Source organism: Oreochromis niloticus, linkage group LG20 (genome assembly GCF_001858045.2).
Source record: "Oreochromis niloticus isolate F11D_XX linkage group LG20, O_niloticus_UMD_NMBU, whole genome shotgun sequence".
NCBI lineage: Eukaryota > Metazoa > Chordata > Actinopteri > Cichliformes > Cichlidae > Oreochromis > Oreochromis niloticus.
Genome location: NC_031984.2, coordinates 8764268 through 8785880, shown reverse-complemented (window position 1 = coordinate 8785880; position 21613 = coordinate 8764268). Strand labels below are relative to the sequence as shown.

Here is a 21613-nt window from a genome sequence, read left to right as displayed (position 1 = left end):
GATTGTTGAAAACATAATTGAGTGATCTCATACACAAACACAATTTTCCTCTTTTCTGCTTAGTTAAGTATTTTCATCTTAATGGCCTTCTTAAATAACTTCCTATTGTTGTTTAGTGAGTTGAAAGTCTGTAACCCCCCCACCCCACCCCACCAAATACTCCCTTTAGTAGAGCAGCAAGAGTGAGTTTCGGTCTTGGTTACAGATTAAGCATGGCTACAGCATGCTACTATTATTCACAGATCTGAAGGATTAGTCTCAGAGGTAATGGTGATTGTGGATTTTTAACCATTTCATTGAACTGTTCTTTTTTCCAGGGTACATTCTTTAATGACTGAAAAACAAGAACTGGATCCACAAGTTTTAAATTGTTTGGGGATTTCTCCAATCCACACAGGGTCAGACGTATAAATACATCCTCACTAATATTTGGTTAAATGTCCTGTAGTAAGTTAGAGCCCAACCAGTTGCTTTTGGCAGACATCAGCAACCTTTGGCATAATTCCAGCTGGATATTTGAACACTCTTCTTGGCAGAATTGGAAGTTTACTTAAATTAATTGGACCAAATGTGAAGCATAGTGGTGGTAGCATCATGGTCTGTGGCTGTTTTGCTGCCAGTAGTACTGGTACATTGAGAAAATCCAAAATAATTTTAAACTTGTGCACCCAATTCCTGTTTCCTCAAAGTCACTAAAGATATATTCTGTATAATCAGTCCATCCTGGAAAAAGAACACTTCAAGGAAATCATTAAAAGCCCCAAATTACCATGACATTAATGTGTGTATTGTAGGCTTTTGACCACATCTTTATATGGTATTAAAGTAGAGAGTGAATGCACTGTCTACAAAAAGTACTAAGCATGTCATGAAAGGGAGAGGGAGTGATAAATGACGTCACTGTGTTTTTTCCTGAACCTTTTACAATCAAAGTTCAGTTCAAGAAGGAAAAAAGAAACAGTTTTCACACTAAGACACAAAAAACAACATAAATCATACATAATGTGCGTACTATACCCTTAATCCAATTAAAGAAAATATCCATGTGCTTTAATAAATCATCAACAAAAAACCCTAAAGATAAAACAAACGAGCTATGGGCTTTACGGGACCTCTGAAAACATGCATTATCAGATAATGTGCATGGTGTGCATGTTCAAAAAATGTGCTTGTGTGTGAATGGGCCTTTAAAGTTAATTTTACCATCTAAAATATAAAGCCTGGAGCCACTAGTAATCAATCTGAAGTAGATGACTCACTAACCAAGGCCAGCCATTATGAGGTCAAATATCTCACCCTCTCACTTCCTGCTTTAAAGTATGTCTGTCTATCTGCAGGTCTGTGTGGAAGTTTATTGAGCAAAAGGCTTGGCATTAATAATTAACTCTGTGAGGTTGTGTTTCTGTTCCATTCAATGCACACATGGTAGTGTTACATTAGGCAGAAAAGGACAGGGGAGATCCATTATTTATCCCGAGCACTGGCTCATAGGCTCAGGGTTGGAGGGCCAGTCTCTCGGGGGCAGATGTGGGACAGAGGGCAGATGAAAGAGCTTTTACATAGCAAACACATTTTCCACATCATGCTAGGTGAATGGGGTAAAGCCATCTGGGGATATATTATCTCCAGTTCTTTCATTTTAAGGATGACAGTTTGATGACACGGGCAATGTGCTGATTTCACCTGATGACCTTACTGACTACAGCTCAGCAAATTCACAAGAGAACTAATAACCAGGACCCTGGCGACTGGAATGGACTGGGACATCGGTCTATCCTCAGTCATTCTCATTTATAGTGTTTACAGAAATTGTAGTGTGTTTTCCAGTTTGGTTCAGTTACTTTAGGCCAATGAAAAGAATGTCACTGAGCCAGAATACAATCTGAGCAGACTGAGCTTAAATGAAAAGTTGTCTTGTGTGATGTGGTTTGTTTATGGTGCGATGGCAAAACAGAACATCTGCAGGATTTTATTATGGTAGACATGATTTAAGCACCAATTAAGAGGTCACACTACAGTTAAATCCATCTTTGGACTTAGTCACACAAGCCTAGAGACTGATATGTGACAAAGAAGTTGCTGCACCCAAATTTTCCTTGTGATTGCTTTGGTCATTCGCAGCCGGCTACTGCAAGGCGATGGCTTGTCTTCCAACACTCAACATTTATTCTTCAACCTGCAGCAAGCACACCTCAAAAGACGTAACTTTTACTTTGAAGACAAATTGTCTGAGTTTCTGTTTTGCATCACACTTTTTACATTTTTACTATGGCTTGGCGAGTGTTTGGAGTCAGCATCTTGAAAACTATTGGCAACCATGGCAACCTGCTAGCAACCAAAGCGCAATCGCAGGGAGGTTTTTGGTGTGCCATCACATACCTCTTTGCAACCAATTTTGCACTGGCAAGCAACATCTTGGAAAATAGTTGCTAGCAGTTGCCTGGGGGGCAACTAATCTGTAGCAACTGCTATAGATTAGCAATTAATTTCACAGTGACTGCCAGTGGCTGTGGCTGTCTGTATGACTCAATCTTCAAATCTACCCCTATAATAGTACAGTAATTTTTCTAATTATTTATAAGAATGATTAAAAGTTACTGTATTTAATGCTCAGAGGAAAAAAGAATTGAACAACTGGTATTCACAACAATCAACTACCAGACGAAAGTCTGAAAAGAGCAAAATCCTTTTATAGTTCGATACCAAGGTCAGGGTCTGATGTGGGGAAAATTATTCAAGGTCGATAAACTGTAAATATTTTGTAAAGCCCTATTTCTCCCACTTAAAAGTAAACTATCTATCCAGGCCCCTCCATAATATTGTGTGCCTTGTGTATGAGAACATACCATCGTAGGTGCCACTCTCCAGCAGCAGTCCACTTTCTTCCAGTTCACGAAACTCCGCCACACTGATGAAATTGTAGTCCACTCCCGGAACCTCCCCCTCTCGAGGCTGCCGAGTCGTACCTGCCAACAATGAGAAAGTTTAATACAGTAGGAACATCCAAACAAGTGGAATGTGCCATTCATTGCCAGGGTGGGAGTGGGGGTTGGAAGTGACACTCAATCCAACATGCCCACAGGGATGTGATTCAAGTCCAAATACAATGCTCAGGGGAGAATCTGTGTCTGCATCATGAATAGTCAACAAAGCTGGGACAGCAAAGCGATGAATTCATTATTCAAATATGAAACAGAGAAAAAAAAAATGTCCTCCACAGAGCCACACAGCTGTCACAATACAGAGGAAGTACAAGTGATGACAATGAACAAGATTTTTAATTACACACTTTGGCACTGATTGTGTAGAACAGCACCACTTTAAGGACGATAAATGAGAAAATCAGAAAGCTCTCTGTTGACCTTACACATATTTTTTTAAATAATAACACCATCTGCATGTCTACTCTGTGTGGAAATTAGTTCTCCGAAATTAATAATAACTAATCCAATGTACCTCCTGGTGCTGGACACTTCTGACATGCCAGCCTACGGCTACCTAAATAAAATATTTGTTTATGCAACGCATTTTATGGGACCTCATTATCAGCAAACCACGAACTGATATTGTGAATAGATTCAAATGAATATACCGCACTGTCACCTCAAAGCCCTTTCTGTTGATTTATTAGCCACAATAGTTGTTTCCTGCACTAAAAAAAAGATTTGCTTGTGATCATAACACAGTGTTACAATGTCCTAGAATTAAAACAAAAAAACAAGCAAATCACGCATACTTGCAGTGTATTTCCAAATGTCAATGGTTATGATCGGTGGCAGTTGCTTTGCCTAAAAACAATAATCGAGAAAGAAGAATTCCCTTTCTTTCCAAATGCATCCTTTGCTCTCTTTTTTCCCTTCGTTTTACAGTCCTTTACCCCCCTGAAACAGGCAACCTTAAAGCACTTTCAATTCCAGCAAAGAGCCATTAAGTAGTAACGTGCTGCAACTGTTATTTAAAAAGTGTCACATTTTCCCTTGTTGATGGTCTCAATGGCAAGACACTGAAAACATACTGTTATGAAAATAATTTTATGCTCCCTAACACGCCAGCCGTTCTTACCATCATCTTAGATGTAATCAGGCCTTTTGAAATACCTCAGCTAAACCGCTCTGCTATCTGACTGCACTGCAGGCACGAGGGATTTTAACTCAGAGCTTAATAGGAACCCATCCCCATTCTTCATTTTCTTTCTGTGTCAACATCCATCCCGACTGCAGTGTGAGCCATCGCATCTGAAACTGCTTAGTTTCTTGCAAAGGCAATCTTTTATTCTGTCAAACAGAGCAATCAGATGAGACCAATAAAAATCACAAGAAGAAGATATATGAGCTCATTTTTGGAAGAAGGAATAGGGAAATGTATTATGTAGCTATTTATTGTTAATTCAACTACCTTACCAACAAACTCCAAGACACTGGATCGGTTTTCCTGTTATACAATCATGTAAATGTATTTTCATATGAAGTTGGTGCAACATGACTGCAAAGGTAGCAGAAACCCCCCCAAAATAACACAAAATAAAGGAGAAAACAATAATGTTACAGTTTTAAAACATGAAAGAGAGCAAAAATAAAACTGTATGTGCAGTTTGCTATTCAGTTATGGTTAGTGGAAAGAGACCGCTAAGACTGCTGAAACTGCCACCTGAAAAAAAGAGCACTGGGACAAGGAGCTTTGAAGAGAGCACCAGAAGAAATTTGCTGCCAATTCTCACTGGAAAACACAAGCTTGTTTTAACTTTTAGTTTATGTGTTTGATTTTTTTAAGAGATGAAACAACTGCATGAAAACAATACAGAAGAAAAACAAAAAGTAATTGTAGTTACTTCACATCAAAATCCAGCTCTCCAGTGTTAGGTATGAACTGTGTTTCATGGATTTTGTTAGTCGTGTACTGTATTTTGCAGGTTGAACACCCACTCAGTGGAGCACCAGAAGAAACAACAAGCATTTGCCCACAAGATGCTAATTGCAGCAAAACAGAAAAGAAGGAGTAAAGAAGCAGAGGGATTGCCATTTGTAAACTGACAGATGCTTGATCGCATAGTGCCAACTTCAAACTTTTAGTCAGACTGTGTGCGCTGGTAGAGTTCGACTGTAATATACGATAAACACACAATAAATCAGAACACTAACACGAAGGGACATGAAAATATGAGTGTTGGTTACAGTTGCTGGCTCAATAGCTACAGTGAAGACACAATAAACACTCGAAAGTGTGCATTTAGCTTGTCCATTTTGGCACATATCGTCCACAGTTGTCTGAGATTTACAGTAAGTAGAAAACAGTAAGTGATGAGTTCAGTGCAACAGCTATGCTTAGTTTTTTTTACACTTGCTTTTCACTTCTCAAAATAGAAATTGCAATTGACTGAAAACCTGAGGCACTTTATTTTTACCTTTGCACCATCCTTCCTTGGTGTTTTATCGTGAAGCGAGACTAGTGGGCCTGAGTGCTGTGCTGCGATGGATATTAATACCCAGGGAAGGAGAGAGCGATAGTAGACGGTAGAGTTGGGTGTTGGGATTTAGTGAAGCTTTAAGGATTTTTGGATGACCTAGACCCCTGCTACTGTCTTGAGCCCCAGTTTGTGGGAGGCAAGACTGACACTTAATGAAGCTTCTCTGTGTGCAGCAGAAAAGCAAAGTCATACTTCTGTCACTCCGAAATACTATTTGAAGTGCTGTAATGAGCGCATGGCATCATGCTGTAGTGGCTATTTAGGCTGCTCACAGGGTCACTTTGGCTGAGTGCACTGTGATAAGCCACTGGCACAGGCCTGAATGAGCAAACTGGACAGGGGACATATGCTGAGCTACTGAAGCCAAACGGCAGTGTTGATACGCGTGGTTCACAGTTTCTATTATCTTCCACAATAACTCACCAAAGTAGACCCAAATGTGCACAAGCAGGTACAACTACAACATTTGCTTTTCAGCTGTGATAATCATTGTGATAATGTGAGAAAATGTAACATTTGCATTTTATTTGAGATAGAAAAGACTGAGGTGTTATTTATCACACTATAATTAGACGAGGAGGTCTAATAATTAAACTTTAAACTACTGTGAAACTTCCACAACAGCAAGCATGATTATTCGGTAAGACACACATAAATATGTATCTCAAATTAATCAGTGATACTTCTACACAGCAATATTTCTTAAATGCACCTCCAACTGTCTTTTGAATAACGTCCCCCACAAGCAAAATGTCAGAAATGAAAGCTTTCCAAATGCTAACTGTGAGTTGCACAAGTAATAAATGCTGTCTCGAGCAGTGATAAATGGCAAAAACGTTGTTGTTTATGTTTTTTTTTTTTAACTCAGCTGCGCATCCCAGAGAACTGCAGCTGCTCTTTCATTTACGCTTGTTGGCCTTGTTGTCCATTTTTAAATCACTCGGGTATAAACAGAATATTCCAAAAGAAGCAGTGGAGCAAACTCAAACTGAGGGGGGGGGAAAATCAGAGGGTGAAAAGTAAATAGAGAAGAAAATGTACAATTACTCTTTCCTGAATTTAAATCGAACACAACCAAGGTCTGACAACAATCACAAACTGACAAACAAACATCTCTCTTAATTAAATATTTAATATACACAGGGGAAAAACTTCATTATTAAACATAAAAACACTAAAAGTGTGTCATCCTTTTTCATTGCACAAACACTGAAGTCTATATTTATATATTTTACCTATGGTAGACATCCTTATTAAAGCCTATTCAGGTTTTCCTAGGACTGTGTGCTTTTATAAATTTTGGTAAGATCAAGAAGTGAAAATCTGCAGTTTATAATACTGAAGTGATAAGTAGAAGAAATGAACAGAAAACAAGTTAAAGGGGTTTATTTGAATGAAAGAATAGGGAGAGCCTGGAGGAAAATGCATAACAGGTAGTGCTACAGATGGGAAGAGACCACGCTCCATCTGGAGAGGTGAGAGGGCAACAAGAAGACCCAGACAGAGAGAGAAGACTGAAGGGCCCAAGGCTGAGGAAGCTACTCACAGGGAATGGTACGCAGGTACAGGTTGTCCCTAATCACCTGCTGGAGCTTATGGTCCAGGGAGCCCTTCTGAAACTGCAGACTGAGGTAGTGACGCAAATCAGTATTCAACACTTTACCTGGAGCGAGAGAAAAGAAAAGTTTGAGTTATGAATTCACACTGGACGGCCTCCCAACTACACACATTTTTAAAACACCATTTTGATTATTTACATTTACAAGACAATTAAAAAAGATAATCAGACATTTCATTTTATAACCAACAATACTGGTAAGCTGTAATCAATAACCTCTGCTACAGTCCCCAAATCAAAAAGACCCCACTTGTTGGGACAGTAAATATTTACATCTGATACTATGTGATTAGTAGCACATAGTAGCATGAAAGTCTATGAAAGTTTTACATTTCCAAAAATGGTCATTGTCATGTTTCATGCTATCATGCTAACATACAGAATAAGCCTTAAAGAAATGAATTTTTTTTTTAATGCAAGCTTTAGTTACAAACTTTTTTGAAACGTGGTCGAGAATAATACACAGGTTACAGGTACACTTGCAATAAACTGTACAAAAGACGGACCTAGCTTCCAGATTACAAAAAATAAGCCAATTTTAACTAATGGCCACTAGATGGCGATAGCTGAGGTTGCAAAAAGACTTCAGGTCTCATGCTATGTTTTAAAAAAGGAGGACTGGCTTTGGTATGCTCATTACATAACGACTTGTGACCAATAAGTTGCCAGCCAAAGCACTTCACAGTCAGACACACCCCTCCTTGTCAAAAACGGGTTTTTGTTGTTTGTTTGTTAAATCAAGATCTCAAGGCTTTAAAGCAGAACATCAGAAACCAATGGATGATGTCACTGTAGCTACGCCCACCTTTAACAATCGATGGGTTAGACCCTTGAGATACATTTTTCCCCAGCACTATAGTTCAGTCAGTTAATGTAACCCAATCAGAGGTTGTATTTATGTAATTCAAGACCTGCTAAGAAACACATTTTTTTATTGTGTTCTAGTTTGGAAAACCTTAAAATGTCAATGAGTCATTATTTCTTTTTCACACAACTGTAAGTAAATGTACATAGTATGATCCCTATCCGATCCCGATCGGAATGCAAACCTATTAGTCACGTGATTAAATATTGATTAGGCTCTATCATTAAAAATCCAGACACATGGCAAAAGGCAAGAGCATAACATTAGCACTGTTATTTCCTAGGAGGAACAGCAGTTTAATTCTAGTGTGGGGAGTGATCTGATTAAACATTAATTGGACAATTTTGTAGTAATAATTCAGATGCACTCACGAAAAAAAAAACAGGAACAGAACATTAGGATGGCTGTTTTTTAGAAGCAAAAGAAAAGGAAGCAAAGTCTGAGAAAGAGAGTCCAAGAAGAAGAATTACAGTTCTTCTTGGAGTGATGGAATATCATAGAGTAAACAGAGAGATGAAGAGAGAAAAAAGAAACCAAGAGCAAAATCCCTTGTGCTTCTTTGCTATAGTTAGACTCTTCCACTGTGTGGTCTCGAGCTGTGTGTGGAGCATAAGTTTCTTTCTCAAGAAGGGACACGCAGGATGTGCTTTGAATACTTCTTCACTAACACTGCGGGCATCAAAGCTCATTCTCTCCACCACTGCTTGGCAGGGGGTACACAATTAACCTTACGCTGCTGACTAAGGGAGTGGCACAAGGATGTGATATCTACATCAATTGTCATGCCATTTGTTTTGTTTTGGGTTTTTTTTTTAATCAAAACAACACTTTGACTTTGATCAGAATCAAATCTTGTATTATGCATCTGTCGCTTTTTTCTTTGTGCAGTCCAAAATGCAGAAACGCAAGGCCAAGATGTGCCAATGTCTGCCAGAGTCTCTGACAGAAGTGGTGAAATCCTGCAGATATCTTATCCAAATCAGGAAATGTTGACAAATCAAACAGAAGTCATGCAGTAAATGACAGACTCCAAATGAGATCTACATTAAACTACTGTGGGGAGCTTAAGTCAGTCACGTAATACACCTCTTCCAGCAGAATATGTAAATATGTCATTTTACAAATTACAAGAGCGATTCTCTTGTTGGCTCATCTGCTCATAAATATTTTGAAATATTACTCTGCATCATTATTTTAATTAACAACTAAAAACTTTATTTTGTATTCACTAATGTACAAAATACACACACATACACATACAGACACATATAGAAAATAAAATGTAGAAAAAAAAATCAACTCTCATAATAGCAAAGAGAAATATTCCCATAGTGAAATTAATGAATTTTTTGTGGCGCATCCTACACATCACACACTCTGTAAGAGCTTTTCCTATTCAAGAAAAACTTGAACAATATTTTTATGACACCCATTTTCATTTGGAAGTGTTAAAGGAGAGCCGAGGCAGCTGGGGAATAAGACAAAATAAAAACCCACCTAATTCCAAAATATTGTAAATTAAATTCATTGTTATTCATTCCCTAAGGGGATAAAACAAGTAATGCTAGGACTGCAGATCAGCAGGATAATGTTGTCTTAAAAAGTGGTGGTGAGAATATTTTTTAATAAAGCGTTTTGAATTTCTTGTTTACTGGATGCTCAACACAACTGGGTACTGTGGCACTGTGCTCTGCAGGAAGGCACAGACAGGTTTTTGGGGCTTCCAGTCATCCTTCATGTACCTGCTAATTTACTTAAGCTGAAACGGTATCGTAATTGCAGCATGTCAGTGGTACAAGTAAGTGCTAAGGCATGGAGAAGCATGGCTATCCATTATGTAACTCTATAGACTTTTTATTGGCACAATGAATGTAAGGAATTTAGGTCAATGAAACAAAAGCTGCCTGGCTTTGAATACACAAAAAACCCCACAAAAGCCACAAGCCCGCGGTCCATGTTCCCAGAAGCTATGAGAAATGAAAAACCCCAAATTCTAATAAACATAAAGAAAATACAACCCATCCCTCCCACTGGGTCAAGCTTGTTCCCATGTTAGTGTAGATGGGAGTGATTACCCCTCCGCCAGGGCTTTTATCAAGCTTGGGAAACCCACCCCAAATCTATTTTCACACAAGGCCTTGAAAGATCAACTGGTTTCAGTATGGACAACAGAGGGTACTAACTGATACCACAGAATTCCTGCAACTATGTGTAGATACAACGCGGGGTCACAAAAATCAATCTCTTTTTCTCTCTCGCACTTACACACAAACACATGCAAATTACCTCCACTGCCCAAAGCAAACTCCTACTCAAGAGCCTCTAACAGGGTAGCCTTTGTGGCCCGCCTGTCAGCTTGCGTTAGCCTGCCACATCATATCTCCAGAGACAGAAAGAGAATGAGAGAAAGGGGGAGCGCAGCGACTCTCAGCTTCCTGCTAGGTTACAAGGCAGCACATCACTGGCCTGCCAGGGTAGTAGTACGAGGCATGTGGGACACAATGGAAGCCTTTGTGCCTTGTCATCCGGCTATTAGGCACTCTCACACAGGGGGAGTGTAGGGGAGCAGCTGGGGGAAAGGGGAACTGCAGTTCAAGGATGGAGAATTATTAAAAACAAAGGGAGTGAAAGCGGACAAGGTGCACGAAGTGGGCGACGTTTGCACGGAGGATTAATGATGATGCATGGGAACACACATGGAAACCTACCATGCTTGTCTCATTTTCCCTTTTAATCATTGTTCAACCACTCCATGCATGCCTGTGCCGCCCTTTCTGTGGAGATTCATCAGCCCTGGCAGATCCCCACGGGGCTCTTCACACCTATGTTTGAGATCACTTTCTGAATTGCTATCAGGCCTCCCTGCATCTCTCCTTTTTCTCTATTCCACTGCTAGCCACTTAACCTTTTATTTGCTCTAATAACAATCCTCTGCTTTCAAGGGATGTCTGCATCTACCTGTCGCTATAATGGCTCTCCACCTGTCTTCTGCTGTGAGGATAAAGGCAAATACAAGCCAAGCCCTCTTTTTGTCTATAGCTGCCATTAGTTTTCAGGTCACATATTGAGGAGCAGGAGGATAGGCTTAGCAGATGGGTACACAACTTTTCTGCTTTAAAGTGCACAATGAAATTCTAAAGCAGAACAAATCCTTTGTAATGTACTTTTATTTAGAAATATGAGGCCCTTCGGATTTTTTTTTACATAATTACAACAAAACAGAATAAAATCAAAAGCCTAGAAGCATGCTAGCAGCTCTGAGACTGTTTCTACATAATCCTTCATCACAATGCTAACACAATTTAGCAGGTATAATGCTGACTCTGTTCAATTTCTTAGAAAAACGGTGTTAAAATGTGCCAAATCACACGACCAGCAAAGCACAGTTGAGGATGACAGTAATGGGTTTTTTAAGCATCTCGTCTTGAAAGAAATAATAGCATCAACTGAAATTTCATCTGGGGAAAAGTGTCTCACGACAATCCATCCAACAGTTTAAGACATGCCATTGAAAAACAGATATAGGCTAATAATTTCATGTGCTGCCTATCGATTATCACTTTGATAGGCTTCATCTTCTAGTGACCAAAGTGGAACCAAGTCTAATAGTTTAAGTGGAATTTTAATCATCACCAGACCAACAGATTAGATCATAGCCGTTAATCTGTTGTTCAGACTGGTATAATCATGAGAAAGAAGTTAGGTTGACTCAAACCCCCCCCCCCCCAAAAACCTCTTGGCAAATGAGAAACTTCAACTACAGAAACAAATAAGCTTCCAAACTTTGTACCGAGCACTCAGGTAAAACTATCCATCTTTGTTTGTCTTCTGCTAAAACCCTGCAGCTCAACTTGGCACACCAGCATGCTCTCGGTTCACCGGGGCCAAAACAATACACTTGCAATACAGATATTTACCCAGGCATCCAGTAAACAGGCAGTTAAATTACAATATGCTTGCATAGACACAATGCTCTTCCAAAATGAGAGTGGAAGCAATGAAGAGATGTCACCAGCAGGGGTGTCAGTGGGCGTCTAATGAGGCAATTCTCTGACAGTAGTGCAGCTCCAGAAATGGCGAGAAAGCCCCTGCCATCTGCTAATTACCACCTTGTTAGGTTCATTTGGCAACTTGGGACAATAGAATGTCCTGCCTCATTCTGTATGACAGGCAGACAGAGGAATCAACAGATTTTTGGAAAAGCGGTTCTCTATATTTATACTAAAAAGGCAGAGGAAAATGAAACAAACACTTATGGCTCATTTTGGTTTCCCTTTAGAGAGCAACAGGCATACAGACATGGTGGGTTTTGCACCAGTGGGCTCATCTTTCAGTCTCATGTCTGCTCACTCAAGGTGACAGGAATAAAACCAGCATTTCTCCTTAAACACCCTTCTTTGAAGTTGGAGAGGTGTGGATTGTTTCTTGTTTTAGACCAAATCTTTCGCTCGTGTGGCCACTGTTTAAGCTGAGAGCTGTACTTTAATTGGCTAGAAAAGGGAGTCTGTATGAAGTCAATTAGTGCTGCAAAGCTCAAGTGATTAATTGTGGATGGAGGAACACTTTGGGATGAAAAATGTTAGATGAAGGAAATCAATGTCCCCAGTAGCCTTTCTCCCTTCAGGTTAGATAGATCTCTCTTGAAATCCAATTAGTGGCACCATATCTTAACATAAGGTCAGACTGCACAGTGTGGGTGTTTTGGCTGTAAAATAACTAATGGCCAGGTCAGAGACCTTTTTAGACAAGATACATGTTTCAGTTTCAGTGTTTCAACGTTTAAAATCAAGACTTTACAGAATGTTGAATGACAGGATTTATAGGCAATGAGTATCAAATTCCTATTAATAACAGAGTTGGAGGAAATGAGGTGCTGGAGAAGGGACTCTTCATGATATTATGTGAGCTTGGTGTGCCACAAGGACAGCTGCATTATCCCTGCACCCTTGGCAGAAGTATGCAATGAACTCTTTTAGCAGGTAATTGAAAGGAATAGTCATGCTACAGATTGAATGTGGACTTAATGTTATAGGTTTATTATAGTCAGTGTAATAATCATCAGTGCACTTGGCAGTAGACACAGATGGTCTCCCAAAGCACTCGGCATTCAGAAATATATTCTTGGATTCGGGTGGCTTACTTGCAATTGTTGGCTGACTGTACTAAATATCCATTACTTACATGTTTGAGATGAAACTGGCTTAGTGCAGTCTTGGCTCATTTAACAGTCTACACCTATTATATTGATACATAGAGCATGTGTGCATGCCATATCAAAACTTCAGTGGAGCCAGTCAGTCTGTGTAGTACGGTGTGATGAATTCTTGCCAAATGAGGTGACTTCACATTAGTTCAAAGTACCGTGTCCTCCCCAGTCAATAGTTAACCGCATGCAATAAAAGTAACAAGCATTTTTTTTCCAGGCAGTAAGAAGTGACCTTGAAATTGTCCTTTCACACATACACACATATACAAACACAAACACACACACACACACACACACACACACACACACACCTCTATCTATAGATCTATGTCTATCTATATCTATCCATCTCTATCTCTCTATCTCTATCTCTATAGATATAGATATTTATAGATAGATTTATACACATATACATACACATGTATACAAAGCTACAGGCAAGCCTTTTTGGTTGCCTTTTGATTCTTAGCTGAGGCGAAAGAACAGTCACAGTCACCTGACAGTCATCAGAAGCAGGTCTTCTCTTCTCTCCTGTCCTATCCCCTCTCTGTGATATGGAGCAGACTGACAGATTGTGGCATTAAACTCTCCTTCACCCAGTATTCATCTCCAGCCACTTCTCCCAGAAAATGATTTCTTGGCCCTGCAGTCTGTCAGATCCATTGCAGCTCAGTTGACACACCCACCTCTACTACCTATATGTTCATCAGCTATTGGAGGTCATCCATACCAAAATCTCCTGGGAACAAACAGCTGTCCTGTAACATATTAGAGATGCATTTGCTGCTGAACTAATATAATTACATTAAATTGGTTTGGTCCACACAGAAATAGCTATTGTTATGTCACCTAATCCTACCTATGATTGGTGCTTCATAGTTTCACTGACAGCTTGTTTGAAGTTATCCAGTGATATATGTTGCCATATACTTCAGCCCAGGCTTTTGTAAAGATAATCATAGTTCCCAGAGGATGTATCCTATTGACTTTGGAGATTTACTGACTTTTCCTAAAGTGCCATAGTGAACTTTAAATTTGAAGCTTTGAGTTAAAAGTTGCAACACCAATGGCAAAAAGCCACGAAATTTGTTTCAGATATTTGTGCTTCCCACAGGATGTTTTTGGTGACTTTTTAACACAGTGGCAATATTATATAAAAACACATATTTTCCTTAACCCTTTAAAACAAACTTAAGTCCCAGCAGCCTTAGCTTTACTCCTTGTTCTGGGCTAATTAGTAAATGCTACAATTCTTCCATTGTGGGAAGATATACACTATTTTAGCAATATCACAGTGAGCACAACATTAACATTTAAAAGAAAGCAACACTGTGTCGAAGTACAGCATAACAAAGCTATCATTGTGGTTGCAGACAGTCTTGTTACTTCAACTGATTACATCATGGTTTAAGCACACAAAAAACTGTATTACCATTCACACCATGTAAACATTGGAATGTCTTAAATTTAGCTTTGGATTTTAAGAAATTGATGTCCATTTTAAAAGATCATTTCACATCAGTACAATACCAGTTGACATAAAGTTATATCTCAATTAATGGCATAATTTTACTGGAATTCAGAAAGCTATTAACCAACACATAATGTACTAGTACCAGTGGATTCTAAAATCCCAGTTCAACACCAAAAGAAATTATTTATCTCATGAACTTAATTCTTATTTATTTATTTATTGAAGAATTCATGTTTAAGAAGTTTAAAAGGTTAAATCACCAGCACAGTGATTGCACAGCATTTATTTACAATGCTAATCTTATATTTTGTTTACAGAACAGAGACTGAAATGTTAGAGTCACTGCCGTGTAACCTACTAACATTACTGCAAATAACGTAAATTTCAGAATAACATAAGAAGGATATGGTTGAATGTTGAACTGTGAATTCATTTACTTTTAATTCTATGAGCAGATTTGGATGTTGATATTTTGGATGCTTTGCCAAACTGGAAGAATTTCTTCCCTTTGGCTGAAAAGCACACCTTGAGTGAATAAATCATCACCTGCCTCGTGCTGCCTTTATGAGTCAGGTGAGTGACAGTGTTATTGTGGCAGTTGCAGTTAATTGTCATCTTCCACATACACTACAGTTTTTGCAGTGTCTGTGGGTGTCATTCTTCTTCAGCATGTAATGACAGACTAGGATGTGCTGCCCCCCTCAGTTCCTGAACAACTGCATACACTGCCTACAGTACCTAATGGCACAGAAGAAAGAAATTGGTACCATTGTGTTTTCAGAATTTTAGTATCAAAAAGGAGAGTAAGTATCAGTTTGGGATACCTAAGGTACTTTAAGGCTAATCAGTAGATGTCACTTAAATTGCAATGTTAAAAGCTACAACTTCTGTAAGTATGTCAGGAAAGGTTCTCAGTCATCCAGGTCATCGTAGTCTAAGGAGCTTGGAAAGAAAAGCGTCTGGACTTTTTTAAGTTTCTTGAAGACGTTTCACCTCTCATCGGAGAAGCTTCTTCAGTTCTAAGAGCAACTGGTGAAGAGTCGCAGATTTTAAGCCCTATGGGAGTGTCCCCGAGAGGGTCATGGATCCCCTATTGATCCTCTACCTAATCACATGAGCCAAGGTGTGAAAACAGGTGTGGTTTACAATCAGCCAAGGTTTCAGGTGAACCCATTGTGAAGCCTAGCACCACCCTATCATGTGATTTACTGAGGTCAAATGGCCCAGGATGTGAGTGGGCATTAGGGCGTCTGGGAAGGGATCTCAAAACTGGATTATAGATGGCAGACAGTTGGTGTCTTAAACTTAAAGAAATCCAGACGCTTTTCTTTCCAAGCTTCTGTAAGTGCACTTTTTACTTCAGGTTGGCTGCTTTTTATCACTCTGTAGAGTGAATCTTACACCGAGTTCGGTGTACTGGCCAAAAGCCTATGGAACACATTGTAAGGACCTCCTTTCACAAAGATTCAGAGAAAAGCAGGAAAGAAAAGTCAACAACGGCAAACTTTTAACAAGCTGTAGAGACCTCCATCGTCCACTACAGCAGAGGACTCAAGCGTGCTTTTCCAAAATTACTACCAGGCAGCAGACCCATACAAAGATGACAGCACGAGAAACAATGCACGGAAAAAGGAAGAAAAGAGCAGGTTTTTAAACAAGGTGTCATTTAGAAACTTGTTTGTTTTTCATAGTTTTCATCTTCATCTCTACACAGCATTTCACTTTTACTCTGAATGTACAGCTCCAAAATTCTAACAGTGAGTCAAGCCCTCAGTGAGGCATTCAAATAAGATACAAATCCTAGATAAAAATACAATGCACAACAGCTATGGAATGAAGGTGTGTGTGTGTGTGTGTGTGTGTGTGTGTGTGTGTGTGTGTGTGTGTGTGTGTGTGTGTGTGTGTGTGTGTGTTAAAAAGAGAGCCTTCAAACACATTTCTTCCTCGCCCCATTATTCATCTTGCTGATCTACTATGTGGAGGCCAGAAAAGAAGTAGCTCCCTTCTGCACGCTACATCATCAAAAAGCCTTCTGCTGTTTGCTATCTTTGCGGTTTGAAACCTCCGTCTGTCTATCCGCACACAGACACACGCATACGCCTATTATAGGCCCACACAACCCACAGACAAACAAAAGCACTCCCTCGCACTACACGTGAGCATGCATGTGCACACATGCACTCTAACAAATAATAGCTTCCAAAGGGGTTTAATGAGAAACAAGAGATCAAAGAGCAGAACAATCTTTCTCGCCCCATCTCTGTGATAGTCATCTTTACATCTCGCCGCATGGAGAGGGAGACAAAGGGTTTCATTGTCATCAGTGGATCAGAGAGAAATGAAGAAGCGACAAGAGGAGAGATCGGTCAGCTTCCTATTGAAAAATGGGAATGACAGGGACCAGATGGAAGGTTTCTCATAGAGATCTTGGTGGTCAAAACAACAACAAGAGTGGTGGATGTTGCAAATACATGTATGTGATTTGCACCCTAACAATTAGGTTATCAAGCTCCACCAACCACAGACATTTACGATTACAGGAGGAACTGGCGTACCAAAAAATCCACGACAGGTAAAGGACAATGCACAAGATTTCTTAAAGTTGTAAAACACGTGCAATCTGTTTCTGCTTCAGAATGCACCAAAGCGGCAAAAGTAGCATCTGCAGTTCTACGGATTATAGTTCTACAGAGCAAGTAAAGTGATGCGCTCTTAGCCTCAATAACTTGGGCTGTCACTGACAATATGCTCCCTGATGCATCAGGGAGAACCCCAGGGAAACAAAAAGTCTCTCCGTCTTTTCTCCCTCTCTCTCTCTCTGTCTGACACACACATCACACTGATTTTGATTTTCATCAAAGAAAAAAAATTCTACAAGGACTCTAAACATGTGGCGATGAAATGTATCAGACGCCTAACATTTTGTGTGATCGTGAGAATGTGGTACAAGAATTATTTACAAGGGCTGTGTCATGACAGAGGAATTTGCCAAGTTCCTAAACTCTGGACATTTGGTGATGTGTGATTTCGTATGTTTGCATACAGTGTGTATGTGCGTGGGTGTGTGTGCGTGCGTAAAGTTTGCCTAAAATGCCCTGGGTAGTCAGCAGTGATGTTTCGCATGTCTGCTAATAATATGCACAGCCAAGCAGAAGGTGTTTTGTATTGGAAAGCACCGCCCGAGGAGCAGCAGTTGCTGATTTGATGTGTGCATCTTGTTGCTTGGCTGACCCAGATGCTGTCTCGAGTCTCGACTCACATCTTCAAATGGCATGTTGCTGACACGGACACACACACCAGAGCTGTATCTGCATACATTAGTGCTGAATCAATTACATTTATTAGTCAGTAAGTAATTACTCACTAATTATGAAAGCTATTTAAAAAGGGAAAGTACCAAGAACTAGGTGGTCTTTTATAATGGAAAGACACATTTTATTTTTTATGCTTCATGAAATTTTGACCTCTTCTGAAGTCTGTAGACTTTTATTAACATTGAGTAAGCAATTATGAAGCCTCAGAGGCGATTCTGCATAATGAGTACTTATGATTTAGTTATTTTAAATATTTTGATGTGCCTTTGTCTGCTCTTGAGAAGGATTTTTAATGAAGAATAAAAACTTATAAGAGTATTTGCTACTTAGCAAGCAATTTAGTCGCGACTAAAGCAAAATCAGTCGATACTGGCCCTTAGCTGGCTGATCAGTGCATCCTGAGTAAACTTCCTCAATTGAGGCAATCATGTGACATGCCGTAAAGCTTCATAACAACAATTAAAAAGAACTTTTGGTCTAGTCATAACTGATTATAACCACATGTTTTACTTAGACACATGAAAATGCAAACTCAGTTTACTGTAACCTCTTCATGTACATCACTATGTCCTTGACTGGACCTTCACTCGTCTTCATCAGCATGTGCTGTCATGAGTAGCTATGGCTAAAAAGCAATTCCAGGTCCAAGGAATGATGTATCCACTATTTCTGGCAGACAATCACAACCTGATCCTTGTCGTCCATCTCCAGGAGGCTATGCTGGGAGGGTGTGCATGAAGAGAAACCACTCTCCTACATTACTGTCATTTATCATGTGTAGCAGCCTGGCTGCAGAACAGGACACTCACCTATCACTGAAATGAGTCAGCTAGTTGAACTTCAGTAATCTTAGCCCACCGCTCATCTTCCATCACTCTTACGTGCGTATGAGGTGTGCATACGATGTGTGTGTGGAGGATAATTAGAATGATGGTGCAAGGGGTTTTTTTTATAGCACATATACACAAGTGTAGGTATGACTTAAGTGTAGTCATGCCTACAAACATCGCTTGGCCACTAGATACAGACATTTAGTCTATGAATTATCTGTAACTCTTTGAAGACACACGAGGGGCTACTCAATAAACCTGGTATATGCCCTGGGAGGAGAGGGCAGCCACATCAGTCACTCAAAGCAGATGAAAAGGTTATAGCAGCCAGATGCCAGCGAGCAGATATGAAGAGAATCAGAGAGGCAAAACCTCCCTACAGCTGCTGAATGTCAACTAAATATTTATCTCATGCCATTTTTGAGGCTGTCTCTGATTTGTATTCTTTCACTTCCACATAGCAGACATTGATTATGTTTAATAAATAATTCCTCCACATGACCGACAGACTGATGGATTAGGCATGATGGACGTGGTAGGGTGGGGCGAACTAGAGCATATCAAAGTCAACATCTGTGTCCACAATGTCGTCACACAACCGACAGAAGTAGAGGTTGGCTGAGTCTGCCAACACTGTCTCTATAAACACTGCAAAGTATGTGGGGAGATCACAGTGTAAGAGGTGGGATCAAAAGGTTCTGAGATTGTTCCTGTTGTGCACCAGTAGAGCACGGCGTGATCATACACATGCAAAAATAACTGCGCTGAGCTAGAACCATGAATGATCTCATTAACATCTGGATTTGCGTTTCACAGGTTTTTGCGACCAATTTCAGGTGCTCGTTTGTCTATAAAGATCTGTATAAACAGGCCTGGGATGACCTTCATGTTAACAGCCAAACAACTGTGTGCACAGTTAGTCTCCAAGACAGATGAAGAGAAATAAGGCTAGAAGCATGACCATCATTTGAGATTTAAAAGGTTACCCACCATGAATTTGTGGGTCCAATAGCCAAAAAAAGAGTCATAATGTAATTTCATGTAACGTCATAAACGTTTGGCGTCACTGACCTGAACTGTTATACATGCCATTATATAAACTTCTACATATACCAACTTTATAGGCTCACCACCAGCTTTCCTAGACACTGGTTTAGCTCCAAGCAACTTGCATGTGCACACTGTATGGATATCTGTGTATATGCATCTGTAGGTAAGTGTCAGACAGAGGGAAAGCACATGAAGAAATGCTCTGAAAATATGTATTCAAAGCGCTTTGCAGTGGGACAGAAAGAGGCTAAGACTATATACCGAAAAGAAAACATACGTGTTTGTCAGATCCACCACCAAATATCACAAGCAGAGCCCTGAGCCACTTTATTAGCATCCTGAAGGTGCTTTCTGTCAGGCAAACAGTGCACACGGAGAGCATGGCAGTAATGACACCCAGCCTGAGTGAGTGAGTCATGATGTTGTGTAGCTCAGGGACTGATCCAGTCAGAACTGATTTAATAGAGGCGAGTCATCTCCCAGTTGATATATACAGTTGGTCTCTGTTATTAATATTATGTCACAGAGATAGCTTGCCAGAACATTCCAGTGGGGGGAGGTGGGAATTTGTTAGATGATTCTTTCCATGTGAGTTTTCCAGCTAACACACAGCTTTGTTCTCAATCGTACCAGTTTGCAGTAACACACACAAACAAAGGCTAGATCATCCCTCTGAGAGCTAAACCTTACAAACTATGGCGTGATTTCAATAATGACCTATGGGGTGCAGGGTGAGTCAAAAAATCTAACTGATGCAGCGGGCCAACATGAACCACAGACCCCCTGTCTTATTTCAGCTAAATGTTAAATGCTGGAGGACATGACGACCCCAACCACAACACACCAACATACTCCCACTGACTATCAATCATAATTATCTGGCTTATTTTTTTCACAGATGATCTTCTGAAGCATCCAACCGAAGATGTGCAACACGAACATTACATATGGTTAACCTAAGGTCAAGAATGTGGAAGGGAGGAGTTTAGGAAGAACACAGTCATGGTGACGGTTAAAAAATGTTTATGTTTGCAGGTCCATATGTAAAAGGTATACTCCTGTGTCCATCTTCAATGCGCCCTTGCACAGCCTGAGTTGGAAATGTGCTGTGATGAATTTGGAGACAAGCATTCCTTGCTTCTTTTGTGCTCTCCTCACACACTCTTCAATGTTTCTTTTGACAGCTGAAAGCTTCGCCATCTCTTACTGTGGAGAAGTATGTCTTACGCTGAAACAAAACAACTCTGCTCTTGTGTTTCAAGTGCTATGAAAAACAAGTTTGGTGCTGGCAGCACTGAAGGGGCAGAGAGAGAGAGAGAAACCGTGTGACGGTGCAGAGTGAAGGCAGGAAATCCACTTTAGTGTGGATACCTTACTTTTCTTTACCTTTGATTTTTTTCCCCAGTCTTCAGTCTTTGAACCGAGAGCACGGGGGAGCTTAAGTTAGGGAACTTATTTCGGTCTTAACTAAGGGATTTTGTCTTAAGAGCTCTCTAAGTGGAAAACAGCAGTTATTATCCATCTGCTTGAAAAACAAAAAAGCATAAAAGATGATTTTTGGTAATTAAATTTTTAAAACCATGTCTGAGAGAAAGAAATAAGACCACACGCTGCGGCATATTGTTTGTCACATCTCTTATTTAACATTTTACTTTAACTTTTTGGTTTCCATTTAAAGACAAACACTTAACAATGTAACGCTGGAGAAGTGAAATGCAGCATGGAGGTGGGGTGTCACTCATTTCATGGGTGGGTGGAGGGCGGAGGAGTAGATGCAATACCGCCATTTTTG

The 21613-nt window shown here is 39.9% G+C and overlaps 1 protein-coding gene across 3 annotated transcripts in view; it reads right to left on the bottom strand.

The window, feature by feature from the left end:
- magi3a (membrane associated guanylate kinase, WW and PDZ domain containing 3a) overlaps positions 1 to 21613 on the bottom strand; it is a 109000-nt gene that overhangs the window by 32586 nt on the left and 54801 nt on the right. For all 3 annotated transcript variants that reach the window (XM_025901377.1, XM_025901378.1, XM_019349514.2), the window contains exons 2-3: positions 7011 to 7127; positions 2847 to 2966 (exon numbers count right to left, since the gene is read on the bottom strand). In XM_025901377.1, coding sequence (XP_025757162.1) covers positions 2847 to 2966; positions 7011 to 7127 — 237 coding nt within the window. The remainder of the gene's footprint in view (positions 1 to 2846; positions 2967 to 7010; positions 7128 to 21613) is intronic.